The 17,852-nt window shown below is 37.0% G+C and overlaps 1 protein-coding gene across 1 annotated transcript in view; it reads right to left on the reverse strand.

Moving 5' to 3' along the window:
• NAV3 (neuron navigator 3) overlaps nt 1–17,852 on the reverse strand; it is a 524,494-nt gene that overhangs the window by 382,331 nt on the left and 124,311 nt on the right. The window contains exon 2 of the mRNA XM_042017696.1: nt 9,499–9,903. Within this exon, the coding sequence (XP_041873630.1) occupies nt 9,499–9,570 (72 nt within the window). The 5' untranslated portion in view covers nt 9,571–9,903. The remainder of the gene's footprint in view (nt 1–9,498; nt 9,904–17,852) is intronic.

A 17,852-nucleotide genomic window follows, 5' to 3' on the forward strand; every position in this document is an offset into this window, starting at 1 on the left:
CACTGCACAGATGTGCACACAGATTCACAGTGTGGCAAAGACCTTGCACTAAGGACAGTATTTTCCAGAAAAAACAAGAAACAAATGGATTACGGAGAAAGAAAAACATTCTCACATTCAATTACACTAGAGATTTTCCTATGCATTGCTGTCCGTATTACAAGTTTATATAGAAGCACTCACTCAAAATACTTGTACACACAAATATCCATGCAGGTATGCATGCTCATGCATGCATATTCACATACACAGTTCCCTGCATGTTTTTATATGCACGTATACTGAAAAAAGTGGTAAGCTGAGGTAATTTGAGGAGAAGAAAAATGAAAACAAAACAGATAGAGGGCAACAAATATGCAGCAAGGATAAAGGGAACATGACAAGTAATGAGAATACTCCTGACAGAGAAAGGAGAAAACAGTAACAACAAAAGGAAAGGAAAAGCAGGCAAAAGAAATAATACCAAAAGCCCAACTAATAAAGACAGCCTGCTGATTTGCATTTCAACTACAGGTTTATTTTTCCATCAAAAATGATAAATGTTAAACTGGTACAACAGCTGCTTTGCTACAAACTTTTGCTATATCCCTGTATTCCAGGAGCTGTCCCTCAGCCTGGAACGGGCTGTTCCTCACCCATTCAGTCACTTAGGAAAAAGTGCCACTAAGAAACATTTCTGTGCCCAATACTGAGAATTCTAAAAGACATCAAGGACTTCTAATATCAAAAAAGTATAGGGATTTTGCATACACCAGTGCCTACTGAGATACAATTTTATTACAACTTAACACGTTACAAAAAGAATATTCTAAGGCTTACTTAACTAACTGTAGAGTATCCTGAAGTAAATAAAAAAAACACAATCAAAAGGCCAACAGAAAAAACTACAACAAAAAATACAAAACATAGATGTAAAATAGAGGAAATATTGGTATTAAACTCAGTAGCTCTATCAGATTTTTATTCTCTTCTAGCAGAGGAGATTTTCTCATTTACCTGCCGGAAACACACAGCGTAACTATGTTACTTTGTATGTATGCATATACTTACATCTAAACCAAAATGGATGTGTATGTGCTTGCCAGTAACCAGCTGTGAAAGGAAGGAAGAAAATGATAACCATTTCCAGAGTACTTCCCTGCCTTTGCATTCTTTTGTACTTGAGCACTGGAGAAAAGCCAACATCAGCACCTAGCCATTAAAAAAGATAAAAATGAAGCATCTTCCCAGCAGTATTCTTTTATTGGACCACAGCATAAATGCACCCTGGCACTTTAGGTTACGGTGTAGCAAAGCATAGTCTTCCATTCTGGTACAATACCCAGACTCCAGAGATTCATATTTGAGGGCTGTGTGCAGTAGAAAATTAACATGACAAACTAATGCAACCTTCACAATATACCTTGTCCCTAATTCTACAGGTTTTGAGGTTTGGGAAGGTTTTCACATGTATTTCCTTTAGCAAGGATGCAAAAATCCTAGGAAAAAATCTCATTTGTAGAAGCTAGGCTTCAAATTTTCTGTGCATCATTTCTGCATTCATACAACCCTTTCTCACTTTCTCAATTCAGAGTGTGCATTTACATATCGTATCTAAAAAAACAAGAACTAGTTTAATTTGGGACTACTAATTGTTGCTGGCAATCACTCAATTTTCCACCAGATAATTTTATTCAGAAGCTAAAAGCCACAGTACCAGGCAAGGTTGTCCTGTCATATATTGCTTTAGGCTAGGCCTATCTAAAATGAGTTTAAAAGGTTATTAACTCTGCTCTACAAGCAGACACACAATGCAGTTTCACAAGAAACTTCTTGCTTTAATGTTTATAAAATGCAATCTTAAAGAGGTCTTTATATCCCTCCCACAAAGGCACACTGCAGTACAGCCCCTCACTTATTTGCTTCTGATACAGTAGCAGCAGATGCTTCTCCTTCCAATTTCAAAAATTAGCCTTCCAGGGGAATTAGAGAAGCAAATAGTAGGACTTCCTTGCGTGACATACAGATTCAACAACACTTATAATGCTTTACTTGTACTGCCAGACTGCAGAGATAATTAGGAAGCCGCAGAGTCCTTGACCTGAATTTAGGATCCAGTTAAATCTCAAGGTAACATTACAGAGTGATTTCAAGAAACTAGCTCAATGCAAATGTGGTAAAAATAACAACAACAGGTTTCCCCAAATACTTCCTAAACACAGCATTTCTTTTCACTTAAAGTAGAAAAATTATCAAAGTGAAAAAAAAAGCTTTAGTTGCATCCATGTCAACATTGCTCTAGTGATTTCAAATCTAGTCCAGAACTGGAATAAGCAGAAGGTTCAAGTGATTTTTACTTACTTCTTCCAACATTTTGGGAGGAAATCTGGCCATTTTTTATTAATCTTTATTGTATGAAGCCTGTTCAACATAGTGAAGAATCCCATAGGAAGTGCAAGTTCAAGAGAAGGGGAACAAGAAAATAGGCATTTCCTCTAAATGTGTGGTTTGATACAGGATAATCGATAAAATTTAGGAAAATATTTTCAAAATCAGCAAGAAGGATAGCTGAATGCTAATGCACTTATTTTGGAAACTATCACGAAGATGAGATTTCAAACGGCAGAAACCTCAAAGCACCTTTTGAAGGTATGATCTTCATGAAGTTGGCTGATAAAATTCCTGAGACAATGTCACAGTGCAGGAGAAGGGATCAGCTAGAAGGCCAGGTTCAGATTCTCCACTATATAGTGTTGTATGCAACTGCTTCTCAAGCTTGTGCTCCTTCTTAAAAGATAAAAGATAGGACAAGGTTGCAGATTAGTTCAGCATTTCATCCTTGAAGTACGTAAGATTTTCCAAGATGATGATTTCAGGACAAAAGCAGATAAACAAATATTATTCAGAACACTTTGAAAGATAAAAATGCTAAGAGCAGGAAAATACTAAATAACAATGACAGTGATTTCCTTGCTTTGCAATGCCACTGTAGAGAGACGACAAAAAAAGAAAGCTTCATTTACTTGCTTAGCTATTTATTATCATTTAAAATGTTTTTGTACTGAAGCTAATAATAACTTTGTTTTAAAAAAGGCAATCAAAAAACAGGATTTATAGTATAAAGTCCTTTAGTCTTTTATTTTCTTTTATACTTGACATATTTAAACTGTGCAAGTAGTTGGTAACCTTCAAGGAATTCTAGAGAACCTTGTATAATCATGAGATACTATTTCCATCAGTTTCACTGTTTTCTGCTTCTTAGCCATTGTATCTTATTCCGAAACAGAGAAGACCATTTGAGACAGGACACTTAAATCTACCTTTGCAATGTAACTGGTAGAAATTGAAAACTATGCCTTTAGCACTAAGTGAAGACCAAGACCAGTCAGTCTGTTTGTTTGTTCAGTGGGGAGAGAAGTAACCAACCCAAATGAGACACCACCGCCTTCTCTCACTCGACTCTGTAGTGCACATCCCAAGCCATGCTGTATACATACATATAGAATAGCACTCATTTCAGCTATCTGATTACACAAAAATCTGCCAGCAGTAACAGCTGCAAAGCAGCTGATCTCCTTCCAACCAGGCAGTGATGACACCCTGTACAATTTTTACTTAGTATTCCTGGATAAAACCAAGTTTTATTCAGTTATCAGGCACACATTGATAGCAGCAACTATAAGATAAAACTGATAGTGATTGGGAAGGAAAGCAACCATCTACAAAACAGAGGCATACTAACAAAATATAAAAAAAACAGCCAGCCAGTATCATTTTAAGAAAAGAATTAATTTAATCAGTATTTAAATTTTTAGCTGTTTTGGTGCAGCACTGGGACAAAATTCTTCCCTTTAATCAAGTCTTTCTTGCAAATAGTGGTTTGGGGAAGGCAATGAAAAAGTATAAAAGAGAAATATGTACTATCTTATTTACATTGTGATTCTCCAAAAGGAAGAAAAAGCCCTGTTAATATGCAGCAGAGGACATGACTTTATTTTATACATTATTAAATATGGGATTCATATTTCATAAAATGATATTTAATTCCATTTATTAAGACTGTGTGTTGTTTTTTTAAATTTGAACTTCCCTAGCAGTGTGCACAGAACAATTTCAGAAAGTGAGAAGAGTCAGGTGGTGGGGCCCCAGGGAGGTTTGATAGGCAGGGAGATAACTCAAGTCTTTCTAGCAAAACTTTTGAAACAGAAAACACATGGAGTATGGAGGGAGAAAGCTTAAGGAAAGGAATGGCAGAGGTAATTTATGACAAGTTGATATAAAAAAGCAACTGTAGTTTTATCCCTACAGTCCATTTCTTCTTATCAGCTGTGTTGGCTCTTCTTATCTGTGCCTAATTCTAGGGTATCGAAGAAATAAAGCAAAAAAGGAACAAATATCTTCCCTCAGCCCTGATGACCCCTCACCATTCCCTTGCTGCACTATTTTTGATTAAAACACTTAATATATATCCTAATAAAAACCCCACAAAATCCCTGCCAGTTGTTGTGCAATACAGGATAAGAGTGAACATTGAGCTTAGTGAATCACTGATTCTTCAGCAGATCTGCAGACCTCCAGCTGTTTGCAAAGCATCTCCTGACAGACACAGAGGAGCAGATGGACAAGAGCTGCACAGAATATACATGTATATGTATATATGTGTAGGAGGGGCTGGAGTGCATGAAGGGAGAGAAAGCTCAGAGCAGCCTCGGAGAGAAATAGAAACAAAATGGGAGAAATCAACCTTCTCGTTCACATAAAAAGCAACATCATTCAGATCCCAGGTCCTCAAATGAAAATGCACTATTAAACAAGAATAGCAACAACTCTGGCCTGCGCAAGATTTCATGTCATTATTTTTCAAAACACTTGTTGGATGACTACAGATTTAGTCATAAAAATTAGAACTGAAGTGTGAAAATGGGGAGCACAGACACAGCAGTAGAAGAGTGTTCAGGAGAACAAATTATGCTTCTGGCCCCACTGCCTCGTGAGGACAACATCTGATTTTCCTGAAATGTTGTCTCGTGCACTGAATATTGACTAGGACAAAGGAGACGGGATGGAGGAACAGTGTGGTGCACATGCTGATTATTCCTGTTATATCTGTCCCTTCTATACCCTCTCTCTTGATTTGTTTTTTTTAAAGGATTGCATATCAAGACTGCCTGGTGCTTTTGACAGTAAACTATTATTTTATCCTATCAAGCAAAATCTGACTGATTCTTGGACTTTTAATTAAACTCCAAATGGCTACCAGAGAGATCAGCAAAACATCTAACACTAGACAAAGCTTGTTTAGTTATTTCTGCTAATTAATTATATTTAATTATTGCCCAGTAACAGAGCCTTGGTGACTATTTGAAAGTCCCTCCGAGTAAAGTGGCTCATCTGCCTACCAAAAGAAAGACAAGAAAACAACGTCATTTGTTCTGAAAACAACAGAGATTCTTATACTTTCTCATATTTAGCTTTCTCATATATATCTTTGCGGAGGAGGTGGTGCAGTGCTAAAAACTACCCTCCATTTTCATTTGGTTTGGATCCATATCTAAACAGAAGGATCAAGGCCTTCTGTCAAAAGAGTTTAAAAGAAATGTGATGAAAAACTATTCCTGTGCCCATGGCAAGAATTCTGGGTGTGCAGAATTCCAAGACATGGATAAAATGTGTCAGCAAAGGCACAAAGTCTCCTACTGTGGAAACAAGAAATTCTGCAACAATATCACTCCTATTGTATTCTGCATAATGGATTTCAAATCCAGGCACACATCTTTTAGTATGTGTCAGGACAGGGACTCAGAGGGCTTGTCTGAAACACCCTAGACATTGTGGAACAGAAAGCAGTAAATTAGTTGGCAGACAAAGCAGATATGCCAAACCTTTAAGGCACAGAGTATTACTGTTACTGGGAAGCATTTTGTACATTCTTATAATTCTGAAACAGTTTTACAGCTTTATGCATGATCAAGTACATAAATGATCTTTGAGGATACAGCAACCTGTGTTGTTTACTTGTGTGCTGCCTCGCAGACATCCGCACGCCCACAGTGAACCACCGTCAGGCTCCCACCCCCAGCCGCCAGACTTCAGCAGGGCCACAGCTGCAGCATCATTCTAAGGCTTGGCTTTGCCTGCCTGCAGCAAGCAGGTGTTTTTTGAAGATACAATATAACCTGGATAGTCTGTCAAAGAAATGGCCACAATGGGACTTTCTTGTAGGGAAAACATTAAAATTAAATAACTGGAGTAGTCAGGAAATTCTGAATATGCATTTCGCAGATTGGCTAGCATAAACCATGTATGTGGCAGATCACAAATTGCAATGTTGATTTTGAAAACAGAAGAACCCTTCTGAATGGTGAAATGCAGATAGAAAAGACAGCCTCTTTCAGGTTTTAAAATGGTTATTTGCAACAAGTTGTCTAGAGAAATCTGTTATTCAAAAGGCTAGTTGGTGGCTCTCTCTGTGATGTGCTAAAATCATGAACTTGCACACCATACTGTAAACAGCAATATATAGATCTGCTACTTATTGACATTTCTGTCCTAAAGCCTTTAGCTTTATCATACTTACTAAATAAGAAATCACAGTACACTGTGGAAAGGGCAAACAGATGCTGAAGCACAGCATTTAACCTGAAATCTCTACATGGATGAAGCTGCATGGCTGGCACATCAAGCCTGGAGGAAAAAAGGCATCTTTTGGATGGAGATACCATGGACACATAGCCCTTGGGCAGATAAAAATGATGGACATCCCAGAACTACCTGTTCCAGCTCATTCCCAGTTTCCTGAGGCTTTGCATCCAGATAGAAGAATTTGTAGAAGGAAGGCCTATGCCTGTTTTCTGTAAGAGGTCAAATTAATTACAATGGTCTTTCTAAAACCTTTTTCCTTCTCTGCACTAGTAGCCTGCCTCCCTCCTTTTCCCAACACTTCAGCCACAAAAATCAGACTACTGCTTCCACATGGCTACCAAAAGCTCACACTTCATGACTAAGCTACATCTTAGACTGTGAGCATCAGCCCAGCAACACCTGCCAGTCCCACAAACATAAGCAGGCTATTGCAGAAATCAATAAAAATGTCATTGCATCCTGAAGCTACAGGAAGGATAAGGAACTTGACAGTTCTGCAGCCACAAGAGAAGTATGCACCTATTTAAAATGCAGGTGACAGCATTTGATGGGTTTTGAGCCAAGGAGTATATTTGAGTGTCATACACACTAGTAATATGAAAAATGATTTAAATATAGTTGTTCAGACACAAATCCAGACCACAGAAAAATAACCCTACGCTATTATATATATAGCATAGCTATAAAATTATTAGACAAGTTACATCCCAAAGCACAGTCTGCATTTCTAAAACTACCTGAGAAGTCTTATATGGAGCTTTTTTTCTCAATTTGACTTTTTTCCTAAATTGCTCATGCAGAAAACAGTAACAATATATTCTACCGTTACACAACAGTTGAGTCTTTCAAGAATACAGTATTTTTTTATTTATTGAAAGGACATAAGGCATCCAAGAAATTCAGCTTGACTCTTGCCTAGTTTGATCCAGGTAGTGGGCAACTACAGGACCCATGGCAGCCAGTAAGTCAGACAATATTTCCTAAAGTGATCTGTTTATTTAAAATTTTGCTTTAGAGACAATGCAGCAAAAAGAGCCAAATAACTACTACTTCTTATGTTTCACTTCTTATGTTTCACCACCACCTTTAAACCCTTTTTTTTTTTTTTAATATTAGCCTTCTATAATGATATTAGCATACGAGTGATATTCAATTGCTAGTAAAGATCCCTGAAGGAAATGAAAACTAACAAGTCTTCTGTTTATTATCATCACATTTACTTCTTCAGCATCAGCCACAGCACAAAAGCAGAGTCTCTTAGCAGCTGCAGAGCCTTTGGTGGTCATTGCATAGTTCTACAGATGGATATAATACCTACAGACTAGCTCAAAGAAAAGATTTGACCTTGAGGTACAACAGATCCTCTTTGAAACAAACCTTCTCCTCCTAAGCAATCCAAAGAGTTAGTGTCTAGGAGTGAATCTGCAGGCATTAGACATGATGGGAAAAAAATTCTTTTAAAACAAGAGGGGGATTGGAGGAAAAGGGGACTCAAGCATACTTGGTTCCAGGTCACAAAATAATGGTTCAGAAAACAGTTCACCAGACAGTGAGATTAATGTAACATTTCTCAGCTTTTCTTTTGTGCCACAGAAGGGTGGGAATTATAAAGTGGAGAAAGTCCCATGCTGTAAACTAATAATCTTTTATCATATACCTCTCCCTCTTCTCCATTACACGAAAAATGCTCAAAGGCTGAATATGTTTTCTGCAATAATTTCATCGTGTGTTAGCATAGTATATTTCCTACAATTCTCTGCACTTTAGAGGGTTATCGGCTATGACTTAATGACTTAGATTAACACATACAAATCTCAGAGACACTAAAACCAAGTATTTGATTTTATAGGATTTAAAATTGTTTTATGTTGTCCATAAACTATACCAGTTTCTACTTTTTCCCAAATAAGATCAAAATTATTTAAAACATTAGACAGAAACATTCATACCAAAAATTAAAAAAAAAAAAAAGGTGACCCAAGCCAAAAGCATTTATTATAAGTCTGTGTAATAATGAAGCAGATAACCTGCACTTCAATACATTATTTGGACAGTCCCACTGAACCTATGCAATAACTCTAAGAGGCCAGTAAATCTCACTTTAAGGCATTGTATGAAGCACACCACAGCCTCAGATGGTACATCGGAATACATTCTCTCTGCTGGCTGCCAATCAGTGCAGGCCTTACCTTAGAACCCAGGCAATAAGAAAATTAGAGTGTTTTGAACTTTTAATAAACTAGAGATTAAGAAAACCCACAAAACTAAGCAAACAAAACGTTTTTTCAGGAAAAATCCATTAATGTAATACCAAAAGACCAATAAAACACGGGTCTTTCTATCATCCCCCAAAGAAATTAAGGCATCAAATTGAGGTACATGAAACAGGCACTGGAAATATTTCTAGACTATAGTATGAGTAAGTAAAGGACATGAATACAGAAGGTTAAATTTTTAGGATAGTCTGTTGCAGAAGCAGGATTTCTGAAAGAACTTCCCATACCATGGAAGCATGAATTTACATGCTTAAACTGCCTTAGATACTGAAGGATAAAAATTGAACAAAAATACATTATCCAGAACTACTCATAGAACAGAATGAGAAGGGTATCTACCCACACATGCATAGTAAAAAACAATGATCTCACACTGTCTTAGGCTGATGTCAGATTTTTGCTTCAGATCAGCAGGTCAGCAAGTACAGGTTTTGACAGACAGTTTGCTAGAAAAATTCAGAGAGTTTTCTGTACTGCAATATTGTGTCAGCGTAGAGTCTACTCTATCCTCAAAAGCATATTCATTTCCAGTTTCCTAGAAGTCATCAACAAGTTTGCAAGTCATTCAAATATAATTAAGTATAATTAAAACCAATCTTACCTTCTTTTGATCTTCTAGTTTATGACTTACTGGATTCCTTCCATGTTTGCTCATCTCTGAAGATAAATCCATCACATTCACTCCTTGCCCTTCAAAATGAAATCGGTTCAGCAATGCAGCAAACTAATCCAAAAAACAGGGGCTACAAACACAGAAACATGGTGCTTTTTTCCATCACACACCATCTCTGAACATCAATGACTTGGAGAAATGAATAAGAAATGCATTGATTGAGCTGAGGAAAACTTTGCAGTTCACTCTTGAGACTTTCCAAATCACCATAGCGTTTTAAAGAGCTGATGCTTAAGAAGAGAAATAGTCATCTACCACTTTTAACTCCAACTGCTATCTGTATCTTTCTTCACAGGTTTCCATTTTACAGGAGGTTACATCCTGACTGTAGACCTGTTGAGATAAAAAAAAAAAAAAAATCATCAAGATTGATTTACAGTTTTCTGTCACACTGTAACTGATTGATTACCTGTCTTCATTAGGGGGGGTGTGAGTGTGGATTTTGCATGGTTTTTGTCTTGGTGGTTTTGTTTTGGGGTGTTTTTTTCTTTTGTTTAGTTTTGGTTTGGGTTTGTGGTTTTGTTTGTTTTTGTTGTATTTTTGTTTGTTTGTTTTTGTTAAGTGATACTGGAGTTTCATTTAGTACTTGGCAGGATGAAATAACGTATGATCCCATTCATTCCCCTCTACATCACTGTGGGCATAGAGTATTCAACTCAGAACAGCTAGTGAATTCCAGCTACCAATGTAAAGAAAAAAATATAGGAAAGAGAAAAGCAAAGACTATTTGTCTAAAATACTGAAAATACTAAATAAAAAATGGACCAAAAAAATCCTCCTTAAAATACCTCATCCCACCCCTAAGCTTTCTCATTGTGATCCAGTTACAAATAGGAGAAAGACACAAGGGCGAGATAGACACAATGAGACAAAATCAAGAGATCAATATTGATACAAAGAAGCACTGATAGCACAGTGCCCTATGAGATACAATTTCTTCCCCAGACTGAGTGTTCCAACAAGAAACAAAATTGTAGTTATTCTCAACACTACAATGTGAAGCACCTATTCTTACCTATTTTCATCTTCATATACAATTGAACATGATAGCAATACAGGACTAATCAAGCAACAGGGACAAGTCCTTTCCAAAAATAACTAAACAGAAGATGCATTCGCCTTGGAAAATCGCAGGAATATAAACAATTGTACACTAAGATGCTATATGAGAGAACACATACCCAGATAGCTTGTTACCCAAACACAACTTTAGCCTGGTACATCTTACCAGCATATAATGAATTTTGCTTGCTATTCTAATTTTTGAGAATCACCTCCTCCTGCAGCTACGCAGTGTATTATAAACATGCTCACCAAAGTAAACTCAGATGCTTAGAGAGCGTTTTTCTATTCATTATTAGGGCATCCTGGGAAAGTCAGTGAAATAAAAAACAAGACTAAGGCATTAACTGCCCATAAAATAGGAAGCAGTCATTAAAACTATGCTGTTAAAATCTTCCATAAATTTAGGATTTTATTGGATTAAGAAGCAGATCAGATTCAATAGTATGCTATAACCTTCCCAAGCACACCTAGCTTTTCTCACTCTGTTTCCACAGAATCTGATGCACAGCAGGACAGAGCCAGATATCACTCTCAGGTGCAGCCTATTCCCACCCCACCTGTGATTTCCCCCATTTGACAGTTTCCCAGATCCACAGAATGCACAAAACCATAATGCCAGGATGCAGGAAGATGAAACATGAGATACTGCTGGCAGGGATCAACATCTGGATTTATGCTTATAACAATTACATAGCCAAGATAAGTCAAAACCAAGCTGCTTAAACCCAGCAGTTCCTCTGATTTTTCTCTGGTTCATTTCGTGGTCAGACGTGAATTTTATTACTTTCCATGCCTGGCAATTAAGCTATGCTAGGCAATTAAGCTATTCTGTGAAACTGCATGGTGTTTTCAAGCCAAAGTTGGACAGAATGCAAATAATTTTGTTTGGGCTGCCCTCATTACTTTTAACATGCAAAGCACAGGGTGGCAACTCTTGCTTGTTCCATTCAGCACACTGTTCCATGGTCTTCAGCCTTTTCAACATAAACAGGTAATTAAATGCTCTTAGCTGGTAATTTTTTTTTTTTTTTTTTACAGTGGCATCCAATTTATTATTTACCATTTTACACTGGTATTTAACATACACACAAATCGCAGAATAAAACATCCAGAGTCCTAGACAGCATGATGATCACACACTAAATAATAGATTTTTACTAGGTCACCTAGAAATATAAGTCACGATGATTTAGAGCTTTTTTACTATTTTATTCTCTTAACAGACACAAAAAAGTCATTCAATAACAATTTCTAATAATTTACAGACACTTAGAGTAAAATAGTCTTCCAGATGCATTTAACAGTGCAAACACAGGCCTAAAGGAAGTGGAACAAGCTATCCAAGTCAGGAACATCCTTAGATTTTCTTGCTAAACAACACAATGAGAAAAATACTATGTTGAAATATTTGTGATGATGGGGGGAGGTTAGTGACTTCCTCCTCTAAAGAAACTACAGAAAGCATTCAAGATGATGAAACTTCTGGTTTAAGTACCTCAAATACTTGCCTTAAATTCAGGTGGACTTAAGTCAGGTGAAATATGCCTGAAATAACTTTTTACTTCACTGTAAGCTACAGGTTACTGATAGACTAGTAGGGAAAACCACCAGAATATATTCTGAGAATCATCCTCTCTATACTGCCCTTATTATCAACACAGATAGTTCTTGATAAGTTTACACTGACAGAATTTTCAGAAAACAACCAGAATCTTCAAGCTCTCTGCAGGCTTTTTCCATGTAGCAGTAGTAGTAATAATAATAATATTTTCCTTTAAGTGGCACATTCGGTAAAATTTGGTGGAAGTTAACATAAATATCTTTACAGAGTCTGGGTGTTGCAAATCAACCTGGTCGAGAAGAAGGTTCAGGGAGGGTGAGTTGTAAGCAACTACTGTTTCAGTTTTAATGGTTCTACAAAATCTACAATGAAAAAGTTGCTGTACAGCTGTAGGAAAAATTCAGATAATGAGTTTTTTTCCTAGGTTTCTTCCCATTCTCATTGACCTTCAGATGTATTAAAACTACATGAGCACATAAGGTGCATTCTAGTGGCTGCCTGGGAGGCTGCACACCAAAACACTGCTCCGTGGTTGTTATCATTGCCAAAGGTGGGAATGAGGGCTACGTTAGAGACTCAACAGATTACTTTCTTTTCCAAAATCCTATTGTGCCCACGTGGACATTCTCAGCTTTTGCCATACCAATAAAGCAACTTTGGGGCAGCTCTAGGTATAAAACTGTGACTGCAATTTGTGCTTTTCAAATTTTCTTGTTTGTGTACAGGATAAGTCTACTGAATTGCATCCTGGGTATTATAAGCAGTGCTGATAGTGTTTTATGCTTAAGATAGTTATGTTTTTATTAAAAAAATTCTGGAAATCTAAACAGAGAAATTATTTTCTGGGTATGCTGATAGGAAATGCCGCGCAAATTTTAGGACAAACCAGCAATTTTCAGTACTAATAGCTCATTATTTAAATGGACCTTCTAGTTTATGTGCAGTTATAATAGATGTGGAATTTGGGGGCTGGGAGGGAGAACGAACTGAAGACAATACCCATTTACCTGTTTCAAACACAACAGTGTCTATGCCAGGACCCAAAGCAAGTGCTATCTGTAAATCTCAGTGTACAGCTAAAGCCAGCCCCAGACACAAACCAGCCTTTGTTCTGGTCCACCAATGCCAGGGATGGCAGCATTGCTGAGAGAAATGGTGGGAGAGTGTCAAGACACCCTGACTCCCTTGAGATTGGCAGTGGGCACATCTTGTGCAAGGCATGCTCTGCCCCACTGTCCTCCAGGTTGATAGTTCAGGCAATAAAAATAAGGCTCACCACTAACATTCTGCAAAATTATTCAGCTTCACATTGAAGATAGCTAGGTCAGGAATACCAGGGATGTAACTTCCAGGCTTGATATGCTCCTATGAAACTTCTAGGTGATGTGGCACCCCAGTGTGGCTCTAATAATTTACCCTTAACAGTAGTTTCACAATGGCCTTAAAAACTAACCATGAAAGCTTATCTTTCTTTGTAGTCTTTTTCCACAGGGAGAAGGCATGAAGGGTCTCTGTATGGGTCTAACTTCAAACATTATGATCAGGCACACAAAGAGTTATCGGAAAAGGAAGATGATGTTGACTCTTGGAGGATTTGAGAGCAATGCCAGAGAACACTGATTTTAGCCAGCATTCAGAATAAGAAGCCAATATCTCTTCTCTGCAAACATGTATGATAGAAGTGCCATAGAAAGGCTTGTCTGCACCAGATAAAAGCAGTCTGGGAAGGCAGGTGGTGAGCCAAAAAAATATCTCTAAGCACTGATGCTTGCCTACAGAATTATTTATTCTGATACAAAATTAATTCTGCTCCAAACACACGCCTGATTCATGGCAATACAAAAAGCTGCAGTGTTTCAGCTCTTTCTAATAAATGAAATGGTGTTTACTCAGATAAAAAGTGACCCCATAAGGACAAGTCTAGAGATGATATTTCCTTTATTAAGTGCGTGGCTGAAACATTTTGTATTATTTCTGTAAGTGGTGTTACCCTATCCTCTGCATTTCTTCATAGGGGAGAACTCCTCTTCAGGATAGAATGCTATGTGGAGCCACCACATTATCAGTGAGGATAGAATTACAACCATTTGCATTGTTCCTGGCTCTAGTCGACGTATATTAAAACATTTATTTTCAGATTTGTATGGATTAAAAAAAAAAGATAAAGAGCAATCTAACATTTACATCCTTGCAATGTTTTTCTGCAAAGAAGGATGCCAGCTGCCTCAAAATCATCAGACTGAATGCACAAATTAACACTGGTGCACACAATGCACTAGAAAAAATGAATTAAAAATTATGTATATATACACACATATATATGAGACTGTTCTATTCTCAGAAAGCATTATTATAAATGGTACAGCAACTCAAATCTTTTTGGTTTTCTCAAATTCTTTTTATCTTACATAGCAACCTCCATCAAACAGGCTGAATTCTCCTTACAGAAATTAGAGCTGCTATTACATGACAATTTTGTTTCAGGCTTGGAACCAGTACGAGACAAGAATGCCTTTTCCATCATCCAATTCTTTTGCCACTGAGTATCAGAGATAAAGAAGCATAAGAAAGGGAACACAAAATACATTTTTAAGAGATAGTCCAGTCTAGCCTTTTACTATAATGTCTCCTAAAGATTTGTTGTGAGGGATGACAGTTGTGTTGCATGCACAGTACTCTGTACATAACTGAGCACCAGACCCAAATGACATTTGGTTATCTTACCCAGCACTGCCCTGCTACATATGCAGTCTCTTAAGAGATTCATAAAACGCCTACATTTCACTGTGCCTTACAGCACTTCTGCAGACATGCTGTAAAGGACAAATTCCACCTGAAGAGTTATATAAATTTGACCTCTGGTTTCAGTAGAATATTTCTCCATTTTTATTCAAACTTGTTTTGAATGTTCCTCTGTACTACTGAAATAGACTAAAACAGTATGGTGTAGCTTTTACATTTCTAATGTTTGGGAAACAATAGGAAGAATGAATATTCCTTATTTATTTACATGCTAAATACTTGGCAATATTTGTATTCTTTTTTATAACTCTGCATGTATAACAGAAGAGCTACCTTAAAAAAGAAGATACGAAAATATTCTCAAAACCTACCAAAAACATGGGTGGAATACGAGAAAGAAAGACAACACTGAGGTGGAAATCAAGGGGAATATAGAAAGCATATTCTCATATTCTAGGTATACAATGGAAAGAGCAAGCAAGAAAATACAGTCCAATCAAACAATGCGAGTACACCTACATGGATCTTAAATTGCTCTGACCCATTAACTGAAGCAACGTCTTTATGCAAGAAAACTATTTATGAGGCTCATGAGAAAGAGAAAGGCTAATCAAAAATAGCAGAGAGCTCACATACCTTTGAAATTTTGTTTCCTAGGGAGCTATTAAGCCTTCATTTTTCTTGCTTTTAAGTTTTGATTGGCATGCTGAAAAGAGATGCAGCTGACCTGTGTCTGAGCAGTGGTCGATCTTCTGGGAGTTTTAATCATTTACAGCTATTGTTCTAACCAGATTACCAAGACATAAGAAATCCCAAAAAAATTACTAAACACTTTTGGTGAACTTTACAAAATTTCCAGGAAGAAAAAGGCCCTGGGCTTTGGGAAATATGTAGATATATGGTAGCTCTATTGAGACTAATATATCTGGTATTTTGCAATTCCCCATGTATGTTAAAACTTTGCTACCATCCATGAATGGAATGCAGCCCAAGGGGAGGTTTTCTCTCAGGTTCATAGGCTGTGAATGTGATAAACAGGAGTACACAAAGTTTCACATATGTTGCTATTTTGAGCAATTTATATATTCAAACACAAAAACAACATACTGAGGGTTCACCGGTTACTCTTACCTGAAACAGTTAAATCCACCTCCCCTATTTTACTGGAAATAAGAACTCATACTCCCCAGTTTGATAAAACTAAATCCTTAAAACTTAAGAATAACATTAAATTACACATCCTCTCTTGATCTATCAGGACTTTCTAAATAACTCAATTGCATAAAAGATCCAGCTGCATTTTCAGAACATTTTTAACTGAATGCCTGTTACAAGTGATAAAGCAAAAATTCTTACCTATGCTCACAGACAATTTCACAGGTGCTTCAAAAGCTGCCTATTAATTATTTCAGTATTTGTTTAGTGGCAGCCTTTTGAGGTAAACCCCATGCTCATCACTAGAAATTACATATAGGTGCTGATCAAAGATTGCAAAGAGTGCTCTGCTACCTCAGTATTCAATCTGTGTCCAGAGCAGTCTCTTGCAATTAAATCAGTTGATTCAAACAAATATGTGACTGGAACAACAGCTCCTAGAGACTGCAAAGCAGAGACAACTGACTAAATGAGACTGCTAACTGGGGGTGGGGGAAGGAGGTAAAGAGGGGGGGGGGAAAGGGGATACAAAAGGACTGTAAATATTTTTTAGAGGAAGAGCTGAGTGACAAAAAATATTTCAAATATTTGAAGACAAAAAGCATCAGTAGGTGTATTAACCATTAACTAAAAAGATGACCTTTGATGGGAGAAGTTTGTCCTCACAATCACTGCATCACAGGCAAGTTTAAATTTGGGCTGGGAAAGACCTTCTGGGTAAATTGCTTCCTGGTCTGCCAGTGGAGAATACATTACTACATTGTATTTTCTAATGCTTTGTTCTGGTATTACCCTAAATTCCCAAGTGACACAGCTCACAGTGCTTGCCACATGAGAATATTAAACAGCCCAACAGAGATGAAACCTCTAAGTTTATCAAAGGATGGGTATACCGACTTAAATTTTAAGCTGGATTTTACATTCTTCAAGCAATTTGTATCAATATTTACCAACGTAGATAATTGCTCACTCCATATATTTTTACATACTGATTGTAACCTTACAATTTTAAACACATTAAAAATCTTCTTTTATTAATATGAGTATGTAAGGAAACCTTATCTTAAGTCTCAGTCCATTCAAGTGAAACTCAAATAGACCTTGAGAGTACCACATATACAACTGCATTTCAAGATGTCAAAGCACTATATCCATTGCTCCCAAGAATCGCAAAGACAGAAGTGTTACATTAAAAGAGCTTTAACTAACAGTAACATGGACTGGAAATACGGAATATCTAGAGAGTCTTAAGTGCTACTGAAAATGTAGAACTAAAAAGGGTTTGAGGTAACATGTAGGAAATAATTGTTATGGGAAGAATAGGTCTTTGTGTCTACCTAGAGCATGTGTCCACTCATGAATGCCTAAATTGTCTCAAGACAGTAATGTACTCAAAGAACAACATCACACTCCACTTGAAAAGAGATTTGCATCACTAGGTACACCAAATTATCCTGTGTCTATGAGACAGTCTTCGGTTGGATTCATCTGAACAAACAGTTGCGTAAGTCTAAAATCATGGCTCAGTAGTCTCTCTGTAGTTTGAGAAAATAAATAGGCATTTTTAGAATGGAATTCCTCTCATCCAAACTAGCTGAGATGAATCATGACCTAAAGGGCTTTGGAATGCACAGATTTTTGCTGTATGTATGAAATCAAGTGAGAGGAATCTTTTCCTTCAAACTACACATCTTAAGGGATGGAACATGTGAGCCTCATACATTCAAACAAATGTTAGGAAGCTGTTTAAAAAAAAAAA

The sequence above is a fragment of the Corvus kubaryi genome, unplaced genomic scaffold, assembly GCF_017639235.1.
Source record: "Corvus kubaryi isolate FWS band 111438036 unplaced genomic scaffold, C.kubaryi_AGA036_p1.0 137, whole genome shotgun sequence".
NCBI lineage: Eukaryota > Metazoa > Chordata > Aves > Passeriformes > Corvidae > Corvus > Corvus kubaryi.